The 16,524-nt window shown below is 43.8% G+C and overlaps 1 protein-coding gene across 1 annotated transcript in view; it reads right to left on the reverse strand.

The window, feature by feature from the left end:
- Nucleotides 1–16,524, reverse strand: part of ANAPC5 (anaphase promoting complex subunit 5) — a 40,794-nt gene that overhangs the window by 12,904 nt on the left and 11,366 nt on the right. Inside the window, exons 5-11 of the mRNA XM_029922480.1 lie at nucleotides 13,803–13,869; nucleotides 11,395–11,496; nucleotides 9,533–9,723; nucleotides 6,764–6,845; nucleotides 6,034–6,123; nucleotides 3,930–4,111; nucleotides 2,718–2,853 (exon numbers count right to left, since the gene is read on the reverse strand). Of these exons, the coding sequence (XP_029778340.1) occupies nucleotides 2,718–2,853; nucleotides 3,930–4,111; nucleotides 6,034–6,123; nucleotides 6,764–6,845; nucleotides 9,533–9,723; nucleotides 11,395–11,496; nucleotides 13,803–13,869 (850 nt within the window). The remainder of the gene's footprint in view (nucleotides 1–2,717; nucleotides 2,854–3,929; nucleotides 4,112–6,033; nucleotides 6,124–6,763; nucleotides 6,846–9,532; nucleotides 9,724–11,394; nucleotides 11,497–13,802; nucleotides 13,870–16,524) is intronic.

The raw sequence follows: 16,524 nt of genomic DNA on the forward strand, positions 1-16,524 counted from the left end.
TACCTTTATGTTCTTGGGTTTCTTACTGACTCCAAAAGCTTTTCAACATGTCCCAATCCTATGATTAGATGATATACCTTCTGTCTGCATAGAAGCTCAGTGAGACAGAAAGTGAACTTTAAAAAAAATTTTTTTAATGTTTTTTATTTATTTTTGAGAGAGAGAGAGAGAGAGAGAGAGAGAGAGCGAGCGAGCAGGGGAAGGAGAGAGAGAAAGAGGGAGACACAGAATCCGAAGCGGGCTCCAGGCTCCGAGCTGTCAGCACAGAGCCTGATGCGGGGCTTGAACTCACAAACCGCGAGATCATGACCTGAGCGTTAAGTCAGTCGCTTAACCGACTGAGCCACCCAGGAACCTCTGAAAGTCAACTTTTAGTGAAGCAAATTAAGTAGAAATTACACTGAATTATAATAAAAGGTCAGTAATCGTTTTCTTCTTATGGTTTTAACTGGCCAATCTTGCCAATTATTACCATTGACTGCCAGAGGGAGTTGGGCATGTGGATCAAGATGGGCTGTCAAAACTTGCGGCCAAGTCGAGAGACACACATTGCAGTAACCCCCCAGACACCCCCCCACTGCGACCCGCCTCTCCTTAAGCTGGAAGAATAATACCGGATGGTCTAGAATCACACAAAAAGAGCGAGGGGGCTGTCTGAGTACCTCCTCTGGGTTACAGGAAGGCGGTCATGATCAGCAATTCAGACCCTGTAACTTTTGCAGGTTCATTCATGCTCAAGTCACTGCCATACCGAAGCACCCAGTTTCTTTGGAGGTCAAGCTCAGAACACAATTTGAAGTACACGTAAAGGAAATAAAAGAGCAAATGGAGACCAAGATAAATCTGCCTTCTCCACAGTTGGCCAACTCAGTTTCACAGGTGCCTCTCTAACGTGTATAATTAAAAATGTGATAATCGTCAGCTCTGTGTATATAGCTACCTGGTTGATGTTCTAATACTAGAAAAGTCTTTCCAGGACAGGTTGAGGAAACGGGGGAAGGGACTAAATTGAAATTAAGTAGCCTCTGCATATATTGTAGCCGTGTGATCCTAAGGCTTCCCAGCACATCCTGGCCACCAGGGCCAGGCAACGATGGGTCAGCAGGTTTTTCACATAAGCCTGGGGATGGATGTAAGGGAGATGAAGATGGAAATACTAATACAGATCCAAACAGCAAGAAAAATCCCCCAGGGAAAATCACAGACCTCTAATAACTGGCCTTCGAGAAATCTTCAAGGCTTCAATATTGAGCCAAGTTCAAAATTTTTGTAAGGTAGTTTTTCAGTCCAGAAGGAAAAAAAAAATCATTTCTACCCTACATAACTCAAAAGGAATTGAAAGGAAGTTACCCACTGTGTAAGGTTGGGGTCAGTGGGCAGAATCTGACTTCAAACAGTCATATGGGAAAACTTAAAGTGGGTGAATTGTATGGTGTGTGAATTCCATCTCAGTAAAGTTGTTGGGGGAAAAAAGGTCACAGGAGGCTCACACCAAATAACTAAATGTTCACTGACTCATTCATTACCAGATGCTCCGCTTAACCATGGTACCAGGAGAGTAAAAGAGGAGATGTTAAAGAGGTTCCAGTGCCATTAAGGGGAGCGGGGGGTGGGGGGTGGAGTAGGGGGTGGGACAAGAATGAGATGAACAAGCAGATTCCTGGGGGAAAGCAAACAGCAAGTGCAGCTGACTGCTGCTTTGATGTCAGAGTGTGGGTGGTTCTTCCCAGGTGCAAGAAGGCAGGTGATGAAGGTGCATGTGGGACCCACCAGCCAGAGCCCATCCAGCCCCTTTGTCTCCACAGATACCGAAAGGATAGTAAAATGTTAAAATTAGTTTAGTAGAGGGAAGTATTTACAGACTTCTGAAAGGGTGGACACCATCCAAAGATCCTCAGGCTGCAAATTAGGGAACATTGAGTGCTATCATACAACTAACAAAAATGGACGGCACAGAGAAGTGGAGAAATGTTATATGATCAAGCAAATGCCCTTATAGCCAAGGCAGTGTTTAGCGAGGTAGAGCGCTTGGGTAAGAGGTTTCCCTGACTTCTTCCCCATGAAAGAGACATTTTGGAGCAAAAGAGAGAGAAAGCCTAGAGCAGCATGAGAGACCCTTTAATCAATCCCCTAAAAACACAATCATGTAAAATTACAAGGTTATATCCAATTCCCACTGTCCTTCTTAGGAGTCAGTCAGACTTGGGCTGGAGGCTTAACATTAACTGGTGTGGATATAGGACTTAGCTCCCTGGATCTCAGTTTCTTGTTCTGTAAAATGGGGAGAGTAATAAGGCTGAAATAATGGGGATATTATAAGGATTCAGTAAGAAAATACAAGTAAAAATCCAGGCACACAGCCTGGCACAGAACAAAGGTACATCAAACATCAGCTATTACCATTTTAGCAATACTTCCATTATGTTTTCCCAGCTCCTATAAACATGCATAGCTCTACCACCTTAAATTTCAAAGACTCCTTTTTATTCCATTTGTTAGTGTTATTCCCCTTGCTGATGCCACAGGAGATCCCAAGTTCAACAAGCTTTGTAGACTCCACACCCAGACCATCTCCACTGACGGGATTTTACCCTTTCAGCCCCCTGGGCCCAACCAGACCTGTCCAAGACATACCCATTGCTTTTCTCAGCAGCAGAGGAAAGAAACAGCGGAACGCCCACTGCTCCGGGAGCGCAGAGGCCCAGCCACCTGCCTACCTGTTCGGCGTGCAGCTCTGCGAGATGGCAGAGGGCGACAGCAAACGACTCTGTGTTGTTTTGCTGCACGCCCGCATTCACCGACTCCAGGCTGTTCATGCTCAGCAACATCTGGGCTTGCTGCAGGGCCATGGTGCTGGGTGAGGACACGGACAGAAATTCCCTTCAGTGGAGACACCCAGACTGCCCCTCAGTCACACCCCACAACCACTTGAGTGGAAATGACAGGGAGTTAGGCCCTCTGCAGGCTCTGGCTTAATGGGAGCGGTTGCATCCCACTGTCCGCCACGGGGAAGCGGAAAAGCACCCTGGGTGTGCAGCCCCAAAGGAAACACGGAGAGGAACTTTCTGGCACAACCAGAAGTTCCAAGCCACAGGACGCCCCCCCCGCCCCGCCCCCCGCAACTGCCTCTAGTTTTCCCTGTGGTCACAGCGTGTTAATTAGTTTCACGGATAAATTCAGACCCGATGCCATCCTGGCACCAGCTGCTCAGGCAATGCAAGCAGAGGCCAGTGTTCACAGCTGCCTCAGAGCACATCATGCCAAAAAACCATCTCAAGCACAAAAACAAGACCAGCAAAGGAGGCATTTCCTTTCATTAGCAAATTCCCAGAAAGAGCAGATTGTCTAGATGGAAGGTGAGGTAGTGACAGGCCCCCAGGATTCAAAACCTGGTTCATGAAGTTGATTTCCAAGCTAAACGAGGCCACATGGAAAATTAAACCTGGGACTAGAGACACTTCAGAGAACACACCTTGGTTACCAGGGAAGCTCAACCTGAGCAAACGTGGCCCATGCCTCCCGTGGACAGGAAGAGACATTCCAGAGATTCCCATCTCAGACCCCAGGGGCATGGTGCTTGGAGTCAGACCACCCAGGTCTGAGTCTTGGCTCTGTCACTTGCTAAGGACATTTGTGATCCTGAGCAGACCAGATGTGTGAACCTGGGAGCTCACTGACCAGTTACCTCGCAGAGCAGTTGGGAGGAGTAAATACGAATGAGCATAGGCAAGAACTCGACGAAGTCTGTGCAAAGTACAAAGTGTTTTAAAACCACAAGCATTTTCTTTAATCCCCTGCATGAACAACTTCCATCAAAGGGGGAAATGACTTGCCCATTTGGCCTTTCATAGGACTCAGTCTGCTAGCTTCTTCTCCTCGCTGGAAGGATTCCTGCCCCTTCGGCCTTGACGGTCGGCGCGAAGACCCACCTGCGGCCATAGAGTCTCCAGATGGCCGTTTTCTGTGCAATGCTGGTATCGATGAGCTCTGACAGGCTGTGTTTCCAGTGCAGGAGGTCAGAGTCCTTTAGGGCATCCATCAGTTTGTTGGCCGTCTTCCCAGCAAAAGCCCTCTGCTGAACGAGGGACTGGATTCCCAGGGAGGCGAGGTACTAAGGGGACAGACATACCCACGATGCAAGGTAGAGATTACACGATGGAATTTGTTTTGGTCTTCAGAAATGTGGCATATTTCACGTTTTAGCACACGTATTTTAAAGGAAAATATCTGACCTAATCCATATGAAATGTGTTCCCAAAAAACGAGCAGGAAGAGAAGCGGGTGGTACACTTGGAAGAGCCAGGGCTTTGACATAAAAGGGGCTTGGACTTAAACACTGTCTCTGCCATTTATTCTATGACCCAAGGGTCAGTTAGCTTTTTAGTCGGACTCAGCTTCCACATCTGTAAAACGGGCATCAAATCTACCATAAAAAAAATATTGCAAGAATTAAAATAAAACAGTATGTGTCAAACAGTGCTGGGCACATTATGGGGTGGGAGATTTTTTTTTTAAAGGATGCCTATTATGAGCATAATTATCTTTTCATTAATTTCTGGTATAATTTTCTTTCTTTTTTTTAAATTTATGTTTTTTATTTATTTTTGAGAGACAGAGAGAGACAGAGTGAGCAGGGGAGGATCAGAGAAAGAGGGAGGTACAGAATCTGAAGCAGGCTCCAGGCTCTATGCTAGCCATCAGCACAGAGCCTGATGCGGGCCTCGAACCCACAAACTGTGAGATCATGACCTGAGCCGAAGTCAGATACTCAAGCGACTGAGCCACCCAGGTGCCCCGGTATAATTTTCAAAGATGAAAACACATCTTAAAAAAGTCAGCTTAGGAGCACCTGGGTGGCTCAGTTAGTTAAATGTCAGATTCATGACTTCAGCTCAGGTCAGGACCTCACGATCTGTGGGATGGAGCCCCACATTGGGCAAAAGTGCAGAGCTTGCTTGGGATTCTCTCTCCTCTCTCTCTGCCCCTCCCCAGATTGTGCTCTCTCTCTCTCTCGCACTCTCTCTCAAAATAAATACATAAACTTAAAAAAAAAGGTCAGCTTAAATTCATAAAAATTGTACTTATAAAGTCTATCATTTATTCTAACTAAGGGGCACCTTACTTTTGTCATTATAATCAATTCTGTAGTTTCCTTTCCCAAAATGAGTCAAATGGACAATTTACAGATTTAAAAAGCTATACAGTGTGTCAACTGGACTTTAATTTAAAAGTAACATATACATTAAATTATTACACGTATGACTTTCAGTTTTTCTGGACCTCACTGCAAACCTCATGTGAAAGAACACTTCAGCAGCCTCGCTACCCATCAGGCAGCTGTAAGCAGATGTTTTTGAGAAAGAAGGTTCTCTGAGCAACAGTAATCCAGATTCTGACCGTCATTACCACTACATGTGTGGGGACTATGCCCTTTCATTCCGCTGAGTATTTATCATCAAGGACTATAATTCAGGTGGTTTCCTGTCACTCAAAATAAGAAAGGACAAGTGTGCCTGTCAGGTTTACTGGTTCCTGGCTTTGTTTACTCTTAGAACAAGGATGAGCAAACGTGTTCTATAAAGGGCCAGGTGGTAAATAATTTAGGCTTTGTGGCCACATTTGGTCTGTCACATATTCTTCTTTGTTGTTGTTGTTGTTGTTGTTGTTGTTGTTGTTATCCCCAGCTGCTTAAAAATGTAAAATCCATTCTTAGCTTGCGGGACATAAAAAAGCTGGCAGCAAGCCAGTTTTGGTCCATGGGCTGTAGAGTTTGCTAATGCCTGATTTAAAAATAAGCATTTCCTGAAAGTTTTCTAAGTAAATATGTGGAAGTCAATGTTGATCAATAAACTAAACAAGAACCTCATCAAATTGATAAATGGAACTTTTATAGATGTTATTAATATAAAGGAAGCAGAGAGAAACCCATCAAATACAAGTTAGTGGTTTGATTAATAATTAAGGTCCTATGAAACTATCAAGAATAAAGCCACACCACTTATTTGAATAATCTCACAGGGAGACGAGCCTTACCGGTAACCCAAAATGTACTGCCTTCTTCACAGAATGCTCCAGCAGAACATAGCTATCGGATCTCTTCTGTCCCAGGACATACAGCCAGCTCTGATGGGAGAAATCGTCAGGATATATTCTATGATAATGCTTAATGTTCTATTCAAATATCAGTGTGGTTATAAGAAAGATTTAACAAGAGACCAGACAAATCCTCTAAAATTCTCTTTCATGAAGTATGAACCTCAATGAAAACCGTTGAACACATTTAAACTGTCAGACTGAAATAAACAAGCCATCAATCTTCACCTCTGACAGCAGTGAATGGCAAGTATTCCAGGGGAAAAAAAAAACCCATGAGCCCCCATATGGCCTTTAATTGAGAAATCAAGATTCTCACAGCCTGTTAAATGTAAGTTCTGCCTATGCTTGGTGCTTACGCTCTCACGAGGCGATGTTGAATCCAGTTACTAGGCGCTGTATACACCTTTTTGTTAATGCCAACGTTTAATGTGGTAGCTTTGCATTAATATCTATAGACAAGAAATTCCCTCTCAAAGCAAAATAGAGATCGGGAACTAAGAAAGATAATAATGATGGGTTGCCTTTTCTGAATTCCCACAACCACCTAACTAGTTTCCCTTCATTGCTAAGGGCCTTCCAATGGCAAAACAACCCATTTTGAATGGGACCTTCAGGAGGCCAACCCAACTCAGGGGCAGAACTTCCGAGACAGAAGGGGATGGCTCACCAAGCAATGCTGGAGACACACGTGATCGTTGGACTCCTGGGCAATCCTAATCGCCTCCTGCAGGGCGAGCTCGGCCTGCTGACTAGAGACAGACTGACCATTAATAACTCCTTAACAATCACAAACATGTGCAAGCATCTTAACAGGAAGGCGTCTGTACAGTAATTCATCTGAGGTTGGAAGTCGTAACAATGAAGCTTATTCCCTCCAAGGCACTTCCTCCCCAGCAGCCAGACACATTAACAGAGGAGACACAGAACATGTCTGATCTAAGGTGGATTTCTACTACAAAGGGCAAGGAAGGGCTTTTCTTGATCTCAGCTCCTCTAAGATTTGTATTTTAGCTGTCTACTGCTGGGAGGATGGACAAAGAGAAGATAAAGTATTTCACTTTTCACTAAACTCCCTTCTGCATTATGTGAATTTTTTTACAATAGCGTTTGATAATTTGGTATTTTTTCAAAACTAGTTTTAAAAAGTATTTTGAGGATACTTACTTCTGAGATATTTTTCCTGCATGGAATCTCATAAAATCACAGAGTTTGGAGTGGCTGTGAGCCTTTCTGAGTCCAACTATCAATGTGACGCTTGAATTCCCTCACGGACACCTCTGGTCTAGGCTGGAGCAGCCCGCTGGCCCTTCCTCAGGGCTTCGATGTGGGAAAACCCTCCTTATCATGAGCAAAACAGTGCCTTTCTCTTGCCCATCCTAACTCTTGTTCTTCTCCACGAGTCTAAGCTCTCTTCACACGACCGTTTACGACAGGAAGATGCCGAGCACCTGCGTGGCTAAATCATTTTCTCTCCAGGCTCACCATCCACATATCCTTCCCACACTGTTCATATGACATGGCTTTGAACACCTATAAGGAGACTGTCCCCTACACAAGCAGCAGCCTGTCAATGTCCCTTTTAAAATGAGACAATCAGAAATTATCAGAGGAGCACCTGGGTGGCTCAGTCAATTGAGACTCCTACTCTTGATTTCTGTTCAGTTCATGATCCCAGAATTGTGGGATCGCGCCCCATCTCAGGCTCTGCACTGGGCTTGAAGCCTGCTTAAGATTCTCTCTCTCTCAGGGTGTCTGGATGGCTCAGTCAATTAAGCATCCAACTCCTGATTTTGGCTAATGTCATGACCTCGCAGTGTCTTGAGTTTGAGCCAGAGCCTGCTTGGGATTCTCCCTCGTTCTCTGCCCCTTCCCCACTCACTCCCTCTCTTTCTCTCTCTCTCAAAATAAACAAACTTAAAAAAAAAAAGTTTCTCTACCCCTCTGCCCACCTCACCCACTCGCTTTCTCTAAAATAATAATAATAATAAATTAATAGGATTTCTGACCCATACGGCAAGGGGTAGAAGTCTCAACTCTTGAACTTTGGACACCATATTCCATTATCATACTCTACAGTCTCTATTCTTTTTTTTAATGTTTATTTAATCTTTAAAAAAAATTTTTTATGTTCTTTATTTATTTTTGAGAGACAGACAGAGACAGCGCAATCAGGGGAGGGTCAGAGAGAGAGGGAGACACAGAACTGGAAGCAGACTCCAGGCTCTGACAACACAGAGCCTGAAGCGGGGCTCAAACCCACAAACTGTGAGATCATGACCTGAGTTGAAGCTGGACGCTCAACCAACTGAGCCACCCAGGTGCCCCGTGTGTTTACTTAATCTTTGAGAGAGAGACAGAGCACGAACAGGGGAGAGGCAGAGAGAGGGAGACACGGAATCCAAAGCAGACTCCAGGCTGTCAGCACAGAGCCTGACGCGGGGCCCAACCCACAGACTGAGAGATTGTGACCTGACCTGAAGTTGGTCGCTTACTGGACAGAGCCACCCCAGGCGCCCCTACAGTCTCTATTCAAAGATGCCTGTAACAGAGACCACATTTCTCTCAAATGGGGAAAAGTCGCAGAGGCCAGGGAGACCCTCTCAATTAATAATTCCCTGCTTTTTCACCCTTATTCACATTATTTCATTATTTCCAATGTTTCCATGTTTTAAGGTTTCATTGACATAATCCTATTTACTAAATAATAGAGCAATTTTCCTATTTTATTCATTAAAATCACAAGCATATCTTAGCCAATGGCATAAGCCAGTGTCACCTCACTGAGCTGCCTGAATTCTGTCCAAAAGCACAGATATGTGGCTTTTAGTGAGCCGTATAGTGTTTTCTCCAGTAAAGGTACAACTTCCTTTTGGCTTCTTGAAATACTGAAAATAGCTTTTGGATCCCCATTATTACCTCCAAAAAATCCTTTTGGGACTCTCTGGCCTAATGACCTAATTTCCTTTTAATTCAATGGCTGTTGTTCTTAGAAGTAAGGAAAGAGGCCATGCACTACCAGTAATGCTCACTAGCGACACCAGGGGGCAGACTGCTTCAGCAGAAGGTTTTCATCAACTGCTGTCCAGGGAGCTTCCCTCTTGGGAAGTTACTGACAAGTCCAGGTAGGACGATTGATTATCTTTCTTTCCTTCTTCTTTTTCTTCTTTTTAAATTTGTTTTGAGAGAGAGCGCACAAGCAGGAGAAAGAGAGAAAGAGTGAGAACTCCAAGCAGGCTCCGCTGTCAGCACAGAGCCAGACGGGGGCTCAATCCCACCATGAGATCCGGGCCTGAGCCAAAATCAAGGGTTCCACGCTTAACAAAGCCACCTAGGCGCCCCTTTTTACTTTTCAATACTGCATTTAGAACCCCATCTCCATTAACATTTGAGAGGTGATCTCTTCAGTTTCCTCAGGAACAAAAACCCATCAACTCACTAGTGACCGAAGCGGCAGTGCAGGGCGGCCAGGTTCAGCGCGGCGTACCGCAGGCTGCGGCCGTAGCCCTCCTCCCCATTACTCTTGCTCTCAGCTCCAGTAAGAATCAGGCGATCAAAATAATGAAGGAGGCTGTGTGTTGAACTGAAAACATCTTGGACCCGGAGGTTGTTTAAGTAGCTGAGATAGTGCTGAAACAAGAAACAATCCACATGTTTTAACTGTTCCGCTTCCTCCAGCTGGCGACCAGCGCAGAGCATCCCACTGGCTGCAAACGCCCGTGTTCCGCCGACCGGGTGCAAGAGCGTCAGTTTCATCTTTCCCCCACTGGCAGGATAAAGCAAGTTCAAGACACAGTGGTTTATTTCCTCCCTAGGAATGGACTAGGAAGTCCCCAAATGAAAAATGGGAGCCCCATTAGGATCTGTGTCAGAGCTTCATGCCAAATATACACCCACTATGCCACTGACTATATTAGGACCCATGTGTGATAGGAGTGGGGATTAAGGAATACTGTGAGCTCAAATATAAATTTTTTTAAATTTTTTAAGTTTATATTTATTTATTTGGAGAGAGAAAGAGAGAGAGAGAGCAAGCAGCGGAGGGGCAGATAGAGGAGACAAAATCCTAAGCAGGCTCTGCACTGTCAGCATGTAGCCTGATACGGGTCTTGAACCCATGAACAGAGAGATCATGACCTGAGCCGAAATCCAGAGTTGGACACTTAACGAGTGAGCCACCCAGGCACCAGTCAAATATAAAAATTTTAAGACCTGAATTTATATAAAAATTATAAAGGGCCCCTAGGTGGCTCAGTCATTAAGCGCACGACTTCAGTTCAGGTCATGATCTCACGGCTTGTGAGTGAGTTTGAGACCCACATGGGGCTTTGTGCTGACAGCTCAGAGTCTGGAGGCTGCTTCAGATTCTGTCTCCCTCTCTCTACCCCTCCCCCACTCATTCTGTGTTCTTTCTCTTTCAAAAATAAGTAAACATTTTTTGTTTATTTTTTTTAATTTTTTTTTGTTTTATTTATTTTTGATACTGAGAGAGACAGAGCATGAGAGGGGGAGGGGCAGAGAGAGAAGGAGACACAGAACTGGAAGCAGGCTCCAGGCTCTGAGCTAGCTGTCAGCACAGAGCCCGATGCGGGGCTCGAACCCACGACTGTGAGATCTGACCTGAGCCGAAGCCGGAGGTTTAACCGACTGAGCCACCCAGGCGCCCCAATAAGTAAACATTTTTTAAATTTTTAATATAAAATTAATTTCTCTAAATGTCCAAGTCAAAACACAGTAAGTGTAACTAGTTTACTAGGTTAATTGTCATGTATTTTGACACTATTTTTATTTTAGTTGATTCACTGAATTTAGTTTCCCTCCAATAGGCAGATTGCAGTTAGTATGGAGCAAAGCAGATATATTTCCGCATGTGAATGAAGTCAGATGTCAAATCCACATGTTATCAATAAGGTTTTAAAAAAGAAAAGAAAGTTTGCAGGGTAAAAATCCAGTAAGGGATGGAATTATTTGAATTTGGGGGGAAAAAAACTTGACAAAAGAAGAGAAAGGAAAATAATTTTTAGCCCCAAAACTTGAAAACAAATCCGTCTACTCTCTCATCTGTCCATAACTCCCAGCCTCAGAGAGATGAGGAATGCGTGGAACGGCAACAGACAAGGACTGAAGAAACCCCTACGGCCCAGGGAGGCGGGGAAGGAGGGAACGCTTCGCAACCTCAGCTTGTCGACTTGCCAACAACACTTCTCTCCGTGGCACTGGGCCGATGGGCCAATCCTCATTTGCACGGCTCTTCAACATAAACAGCAGCCTTGCCATAGCTTTCCAACTCAAAAGACTCACCGCTTCAGCAAAATCAGGATTAAATTTCAACAAGTTGTTCAATTCTTTCTGCAAAGAAGCCGGAGTGAGGGCTTTCGTCTCGTCGTTCTTTAACAAAGAAGCCTGAAATTTAAAAATGACAACTCGGTAGAAAGATGTGGCCGGTAAACACACGGAAATGTATACTGACGAGCATCCCCTCTGTTCTTTCCCACTGCTGCTTTCTCCCCCCTTGACCACACAGAACACTGTTTCCTCTTCCTGAAACAAAAAGCCTGCCAACCCCCCCTCCCCATCCATGCACTCCTCACATGCTTTGCTAACTCCTACTATCCTTCAGGACCCAGTACAGACGTTAGCCACTTGCTTCTCTCAGCTTCTAGAACAGGTAAGGTCCGGTAAGCCCCTACGTGCTCCCATAAGCCCACTGCACTAACCCTTCCCGCAGTGCTTATCAAACTACATGAAAAGTGCCAGTGTGACCCCACCCGGACTGTGGGCCCCTTCAGGGCAGGTAATGTGCACTTCCAGCCTGGCAAAGGGCCTCCTAGCACCCACACGGCCCACTCCTGGCTATCTGTTTCATGTAGATGGTACCAGCAATTATTCTATGAAGTATGTATAAAACTAGTCCTAAATCAATTACTAGTTTTTAACTTGACCACACGCTTCAACTTTACCTAGGCAAATTTTTATGTTTAAGTAATAATGATTTCCAATTCCATTTGAATTCATTATATTATAGAAGATTACAAAAACATGGAAAGATATACACGAAGAAAACAAAAATCATCTGTAACCTCTCCACCCAGAAATAACACTATTGATATGTCGGTGTCTTATTCCACTCCTTTTTCTACATGTATATACACAGACCGAATTTTTAACAAGATTAGAACATTGTATATCATTTTACTTCTGCTCTTTTCATTTTTAAAAGCACAAAGTTTGTCTCATCTTCAAAGTCTTTGATAATATGATTTTTTAATGTTTTTTATTTATTTTTGAGAGACAGAGAGAGCGCGAGCAGGGAAGGGTCAGAGAGAGGGAGACACAGAATCCAAAGCAGGCTCCAGGCTCTGAGCTGTCAGCACAGAGCCCGATGTGGGACTTGAACCCACGAACCAGGAGATCATGACCTGAGCCAAAGTCGGACGCTTAACCGACTGAGCCACCCAGGAGCCCTGATAATGTGATTTTTAAAGCAAACGTATTACCCCTGTGATTGTCATATTTATTGCAAATACTTTTCCCCATTTTACTGTTTGCCTTTTAGTTTTGTTAGAATGTGTTCTGACATGCAGATGTTTTTAATTTTTATGCTGAAAAATCAAATGATCTTCTCTTACATGGTTTCTTCCATAGCCTTTAAGTTTAGAAAGTCTTTCCCCACCCAGAGACCAGTTAAAAGTTAATATGTAGTTCCTTCTGGTCTAATTATAGCTTTAAATACTCACATTTGCCCTTTAATCCACCTGTCATGGACTGAACCAAGTGTGAGAATGAGGTGAGGACCTATCTATACTGTCTCCTCCGTACTTTACCAGTTGTCTAGAGGGTTCTTTCCTAATCTGTTTCAAATTCATCTGCAGGGGTGATTCTATCACTTTTCAGTTAGACCTAAATTGTACATCTTTCTGCATAAAGAAAATGAGTAACAAAATTAAGGAGAATTAGAAAAGTAGAACAATACTTGAAAATAACATGGGAGAAAAATATCAGCTTCTGTTACCAAGCAAATCAAATAATATGGCTCAAAAGCACCAGCAAGAAATGTTTGAGGTTATAATAAAAACGAGAGAGAGAGAGAGAGAGAGAGAGAAACAAACATTTGAAGTGAAGTGTACCGATGTCTGCAACTTGAAATACATCAAACAATGAGATGAAATGGTGGCTGGATAGAGGACGTGTAGGTATGGGATAAAGACAGAGCACAATACTAATTGTAGCATCTAGGTGATGGGCATACAGACATTTACTGTGGAATGCTCTTCAACCGTTCTTTCTGTTTGAAAATGTCCATAATAAAATGTTGGGGGCAGAGAAGTCAGTCTTCCAAAGCATGTATTTGGGCTGTGTCAGTCACACACTCTTATAAAATGAGCATGCATTATAACTTTAAGAAAAATTAAATCATGGGGCGCTGGGCTAGCTCAGTCCATAGAGCATTCAACTCTTGATCTTGGGGTTTTAAGTTTGAGCCCCATGATAGGTGTAGAGAGTACTTAAAAATAAAATCTATAAAAAAAAAAGAAAGAAAATCACACACAAAATCGGAAAGAACACATAACCATAACTATATTGTTAGTGAGGAAAAGAGGACCAAGAATGAGGAATAATGCAGATTCACTAATAGGCCTATTAGCAAAACTGGCATATGTGATAACATATTTTTTTAAAGCTCATGATAAATAACAGAATGAACATACCTGCTGAGAAAGAAAAAATTCTGCCTGTTTTTGGGAGAGAGGCCCACTGCAAGATACCTCCTCTTCTCTGGAAAAAAATGAAACACAAATCATAAAGAATCACGCAACACGGAAGGGTGAACCAGGTGGTGGGGACCGAGGAGCACACCTGTGTTGAGCACCGCGTGTTTATGAAACGTCGTATCACTAGGTTGTACATGTGAAACCAATATTACAGTGTATGCCAACTACACTGGAATTAAAAACGTAAAAAGCCAAACAAACAAAGAATTCCACAATGCAAGAATGGTAATGCGAACAAAGTCAAGTGGCTTTAAGAGAAGATCTCAAAAACTTTTTAAATTACTTCTCTCCTTTCAGGAATGGAAAAGACATACTTAAAAAGTGATGTTGAATGACGTGCCAAAGTTCACACCATGTAACTACGGACAGCTAGAGACCAAAGTTCTACGTAGTGTGATCTTTCTACAATGGGCACCTACCGTGGTCTCCCCTCAGCTTCCAGAATAAAGTCCACACTACTTAGTGGGGCAGGTGCTGTGCTCCATGAGTGCTCCTAGCTACTACCTCCCTCCTTCCCTTTTCTTTCTCACCCACATCCCCAGCCTAAAGACCCCCCTCACAGATCTCTGGCACCAAGATGCCCCCGGGGCTTCCCTGGACTGCAATGCCCCAACGGCCCGCCCGTTGTTGGACCACGGTACCCCAACCATCACTCAAGAGTGACTGATGTGTGATGTCCTCCAAGAGTCTCTCCTAACGTCTCTCATTTGGGCTGCCACCGTCACCTGAAGCTGAGCACAGCACCCATCCGTTGCCAACCTGGCTGCTCGCACTTATAACCGAATGCCAATACCCAGGGCCATGCCCAGGAATAAAACAGGCACTCAAGAGTTTGGGAAATGAATGAATGGAGAGCGCCTAACTCCTTGCTACAGATACAAGATGTGGTGTGCTTCAGAGCAGGAAAGAGGGGCTTATCCTATGACAACCATTTGCCTAGAAGTTTAGATTATGCAGAATCAACAGACAAGGAATATACAGATATAAACCTAGACTTGAGAAATCTGCACAGGCACAATAGAAAAGTCTAATTTTGAGAGAAGTATGAATAATCCCTTTTGCCACATGACTCTGAAGAAATGCCTTCTCAGGATTTTGGTAAGTATAAAAATCAATATTTACTCATCATATTTACTCATAATGTTTTCTTAAGCACTCTGCATCTAATATAGCAGTTCTCAAACTTTCATTTAAATAATATACAAATGGATATTCTGAAAGAAGAAAAAATTCTTCTGAGGTTACATAATTTGGGGACAGATACATACTCTATTTGCTTCAAGATTAATGATGCACCTGATAGAAATCCAACAGAAAGAAACTTCATTTACTTATTTTTTTTAATGTTTATTTATTTTTGAGAGAGACACACAGAGCAGGAGCAGGTGAGGGCCAGAGAAGGAGGGAGACACAGACCTCTCAACATAGAGCCTGATGTGGGGCTTGAACTCATGAACTGTGAGATCATGACCTGAGTGGAGTTGGGCACTTAACCGACTGAGCCATTCAGGTGCCCCTATTATTTATTTTAACATTTATTCATTTTTGAGTGACAGGTGCCCCTATTATTTATTTTAACATTTATTCATTTTTGAGTGACAGAGACAGAGGCATAAGCAGGGGAGGGGCAGAGAGAGAGGGAGACACAGAATCCGAAGCAGGCTCCAGGCTCTGAGCTGTCAGCACAGAGCCCAATATAGGGCTTGAACCCACTAACTGCAAGATCATGACCTGAGCCAAAGTCAGCCACTCAACTGACCACGCCACCCAGGTGCCCCAGAACTTCATTTACTTTTGTTTAATGTATCATTTACCAAACTTATTGAACAAAGAATCCTTTCCTCACATCTTTTATGAAGTACTAGTGTTCCACAGAAAAAACTTAGGGAGACACTGCTCTAATATTCTCTTGGCTTCATTTCTTTCTTTCATTTTAATGTTTATTTTTGAGAGAGAATGAGTGGAGGAGGGGCAGAGAGAGGGGAGATAGAGGATCCAAAGTGGGCTCTGCGCTGACAGCAACAAGCCCCAAGCAGGGCTCAAACTCACAAACCGTGAGATCATGACCTGAGCTGAAGTCAGACACTCAACCTACTGAGCCACCAAGCACCTCTCTCTCTCTCTCTCTCTTTTTTTAATGTTTATTTGTTTACTTTTTAGAGAAAGAGTGCAAGCGGGGAGGAGCAGAGAGAGAGGGAGACAGAGAATCTGAAACAGGCTCCAGGTTCCAAGCTGTCAGCGCAGAGCTGGATGGATGTGGGGCCACACCCACAAACTGTGAGATCATGACCTGAGCCGAAATCAGACACCTAACTGACTGAGCCACTCAGGCGCCCCTCTTAGCTTCATTTCTGATAAATATTACCTAATAATCCCTAAGCGGTGTATCAGATTCTGCAACCATCAGAGCTGCCAAGAAGCAGCTCTAGCCCAGGTCTGACAAAGATCAGTGACACAATAGTGACCGGGAGGGAAATGGAAAAAAAATCCACAGGCCAAGTTCTCAAATGGAAAACAGTTAAGTATCAGGACAGTAAGAAGTCCTTTTCTCTTAACACACCATTTTAACCAAGGTAAACCCAAGGCTTGGGATAAATATGGCTACATGTAAGAAGGCTAAAGACAGGTGAGAATCTGAATGAAACTAGACACAGGCTTC

The sequence above is a fragment of the Suricata suricatta genome, chromosome 14 (genome assembly GCF_006229205.1).
Source record: "Suricata suricatta isolate VVHF042 chromosome 14, meerkat_22Aug2017_6uvM2_HiC, whole genome shotgun sequence".
Taxonomy (NCBI): Eukaryota; Metazoa; Chordata; class Mammalia; order Carnivora; family Herpestidae; genus Suricata; species Suricata suricatta.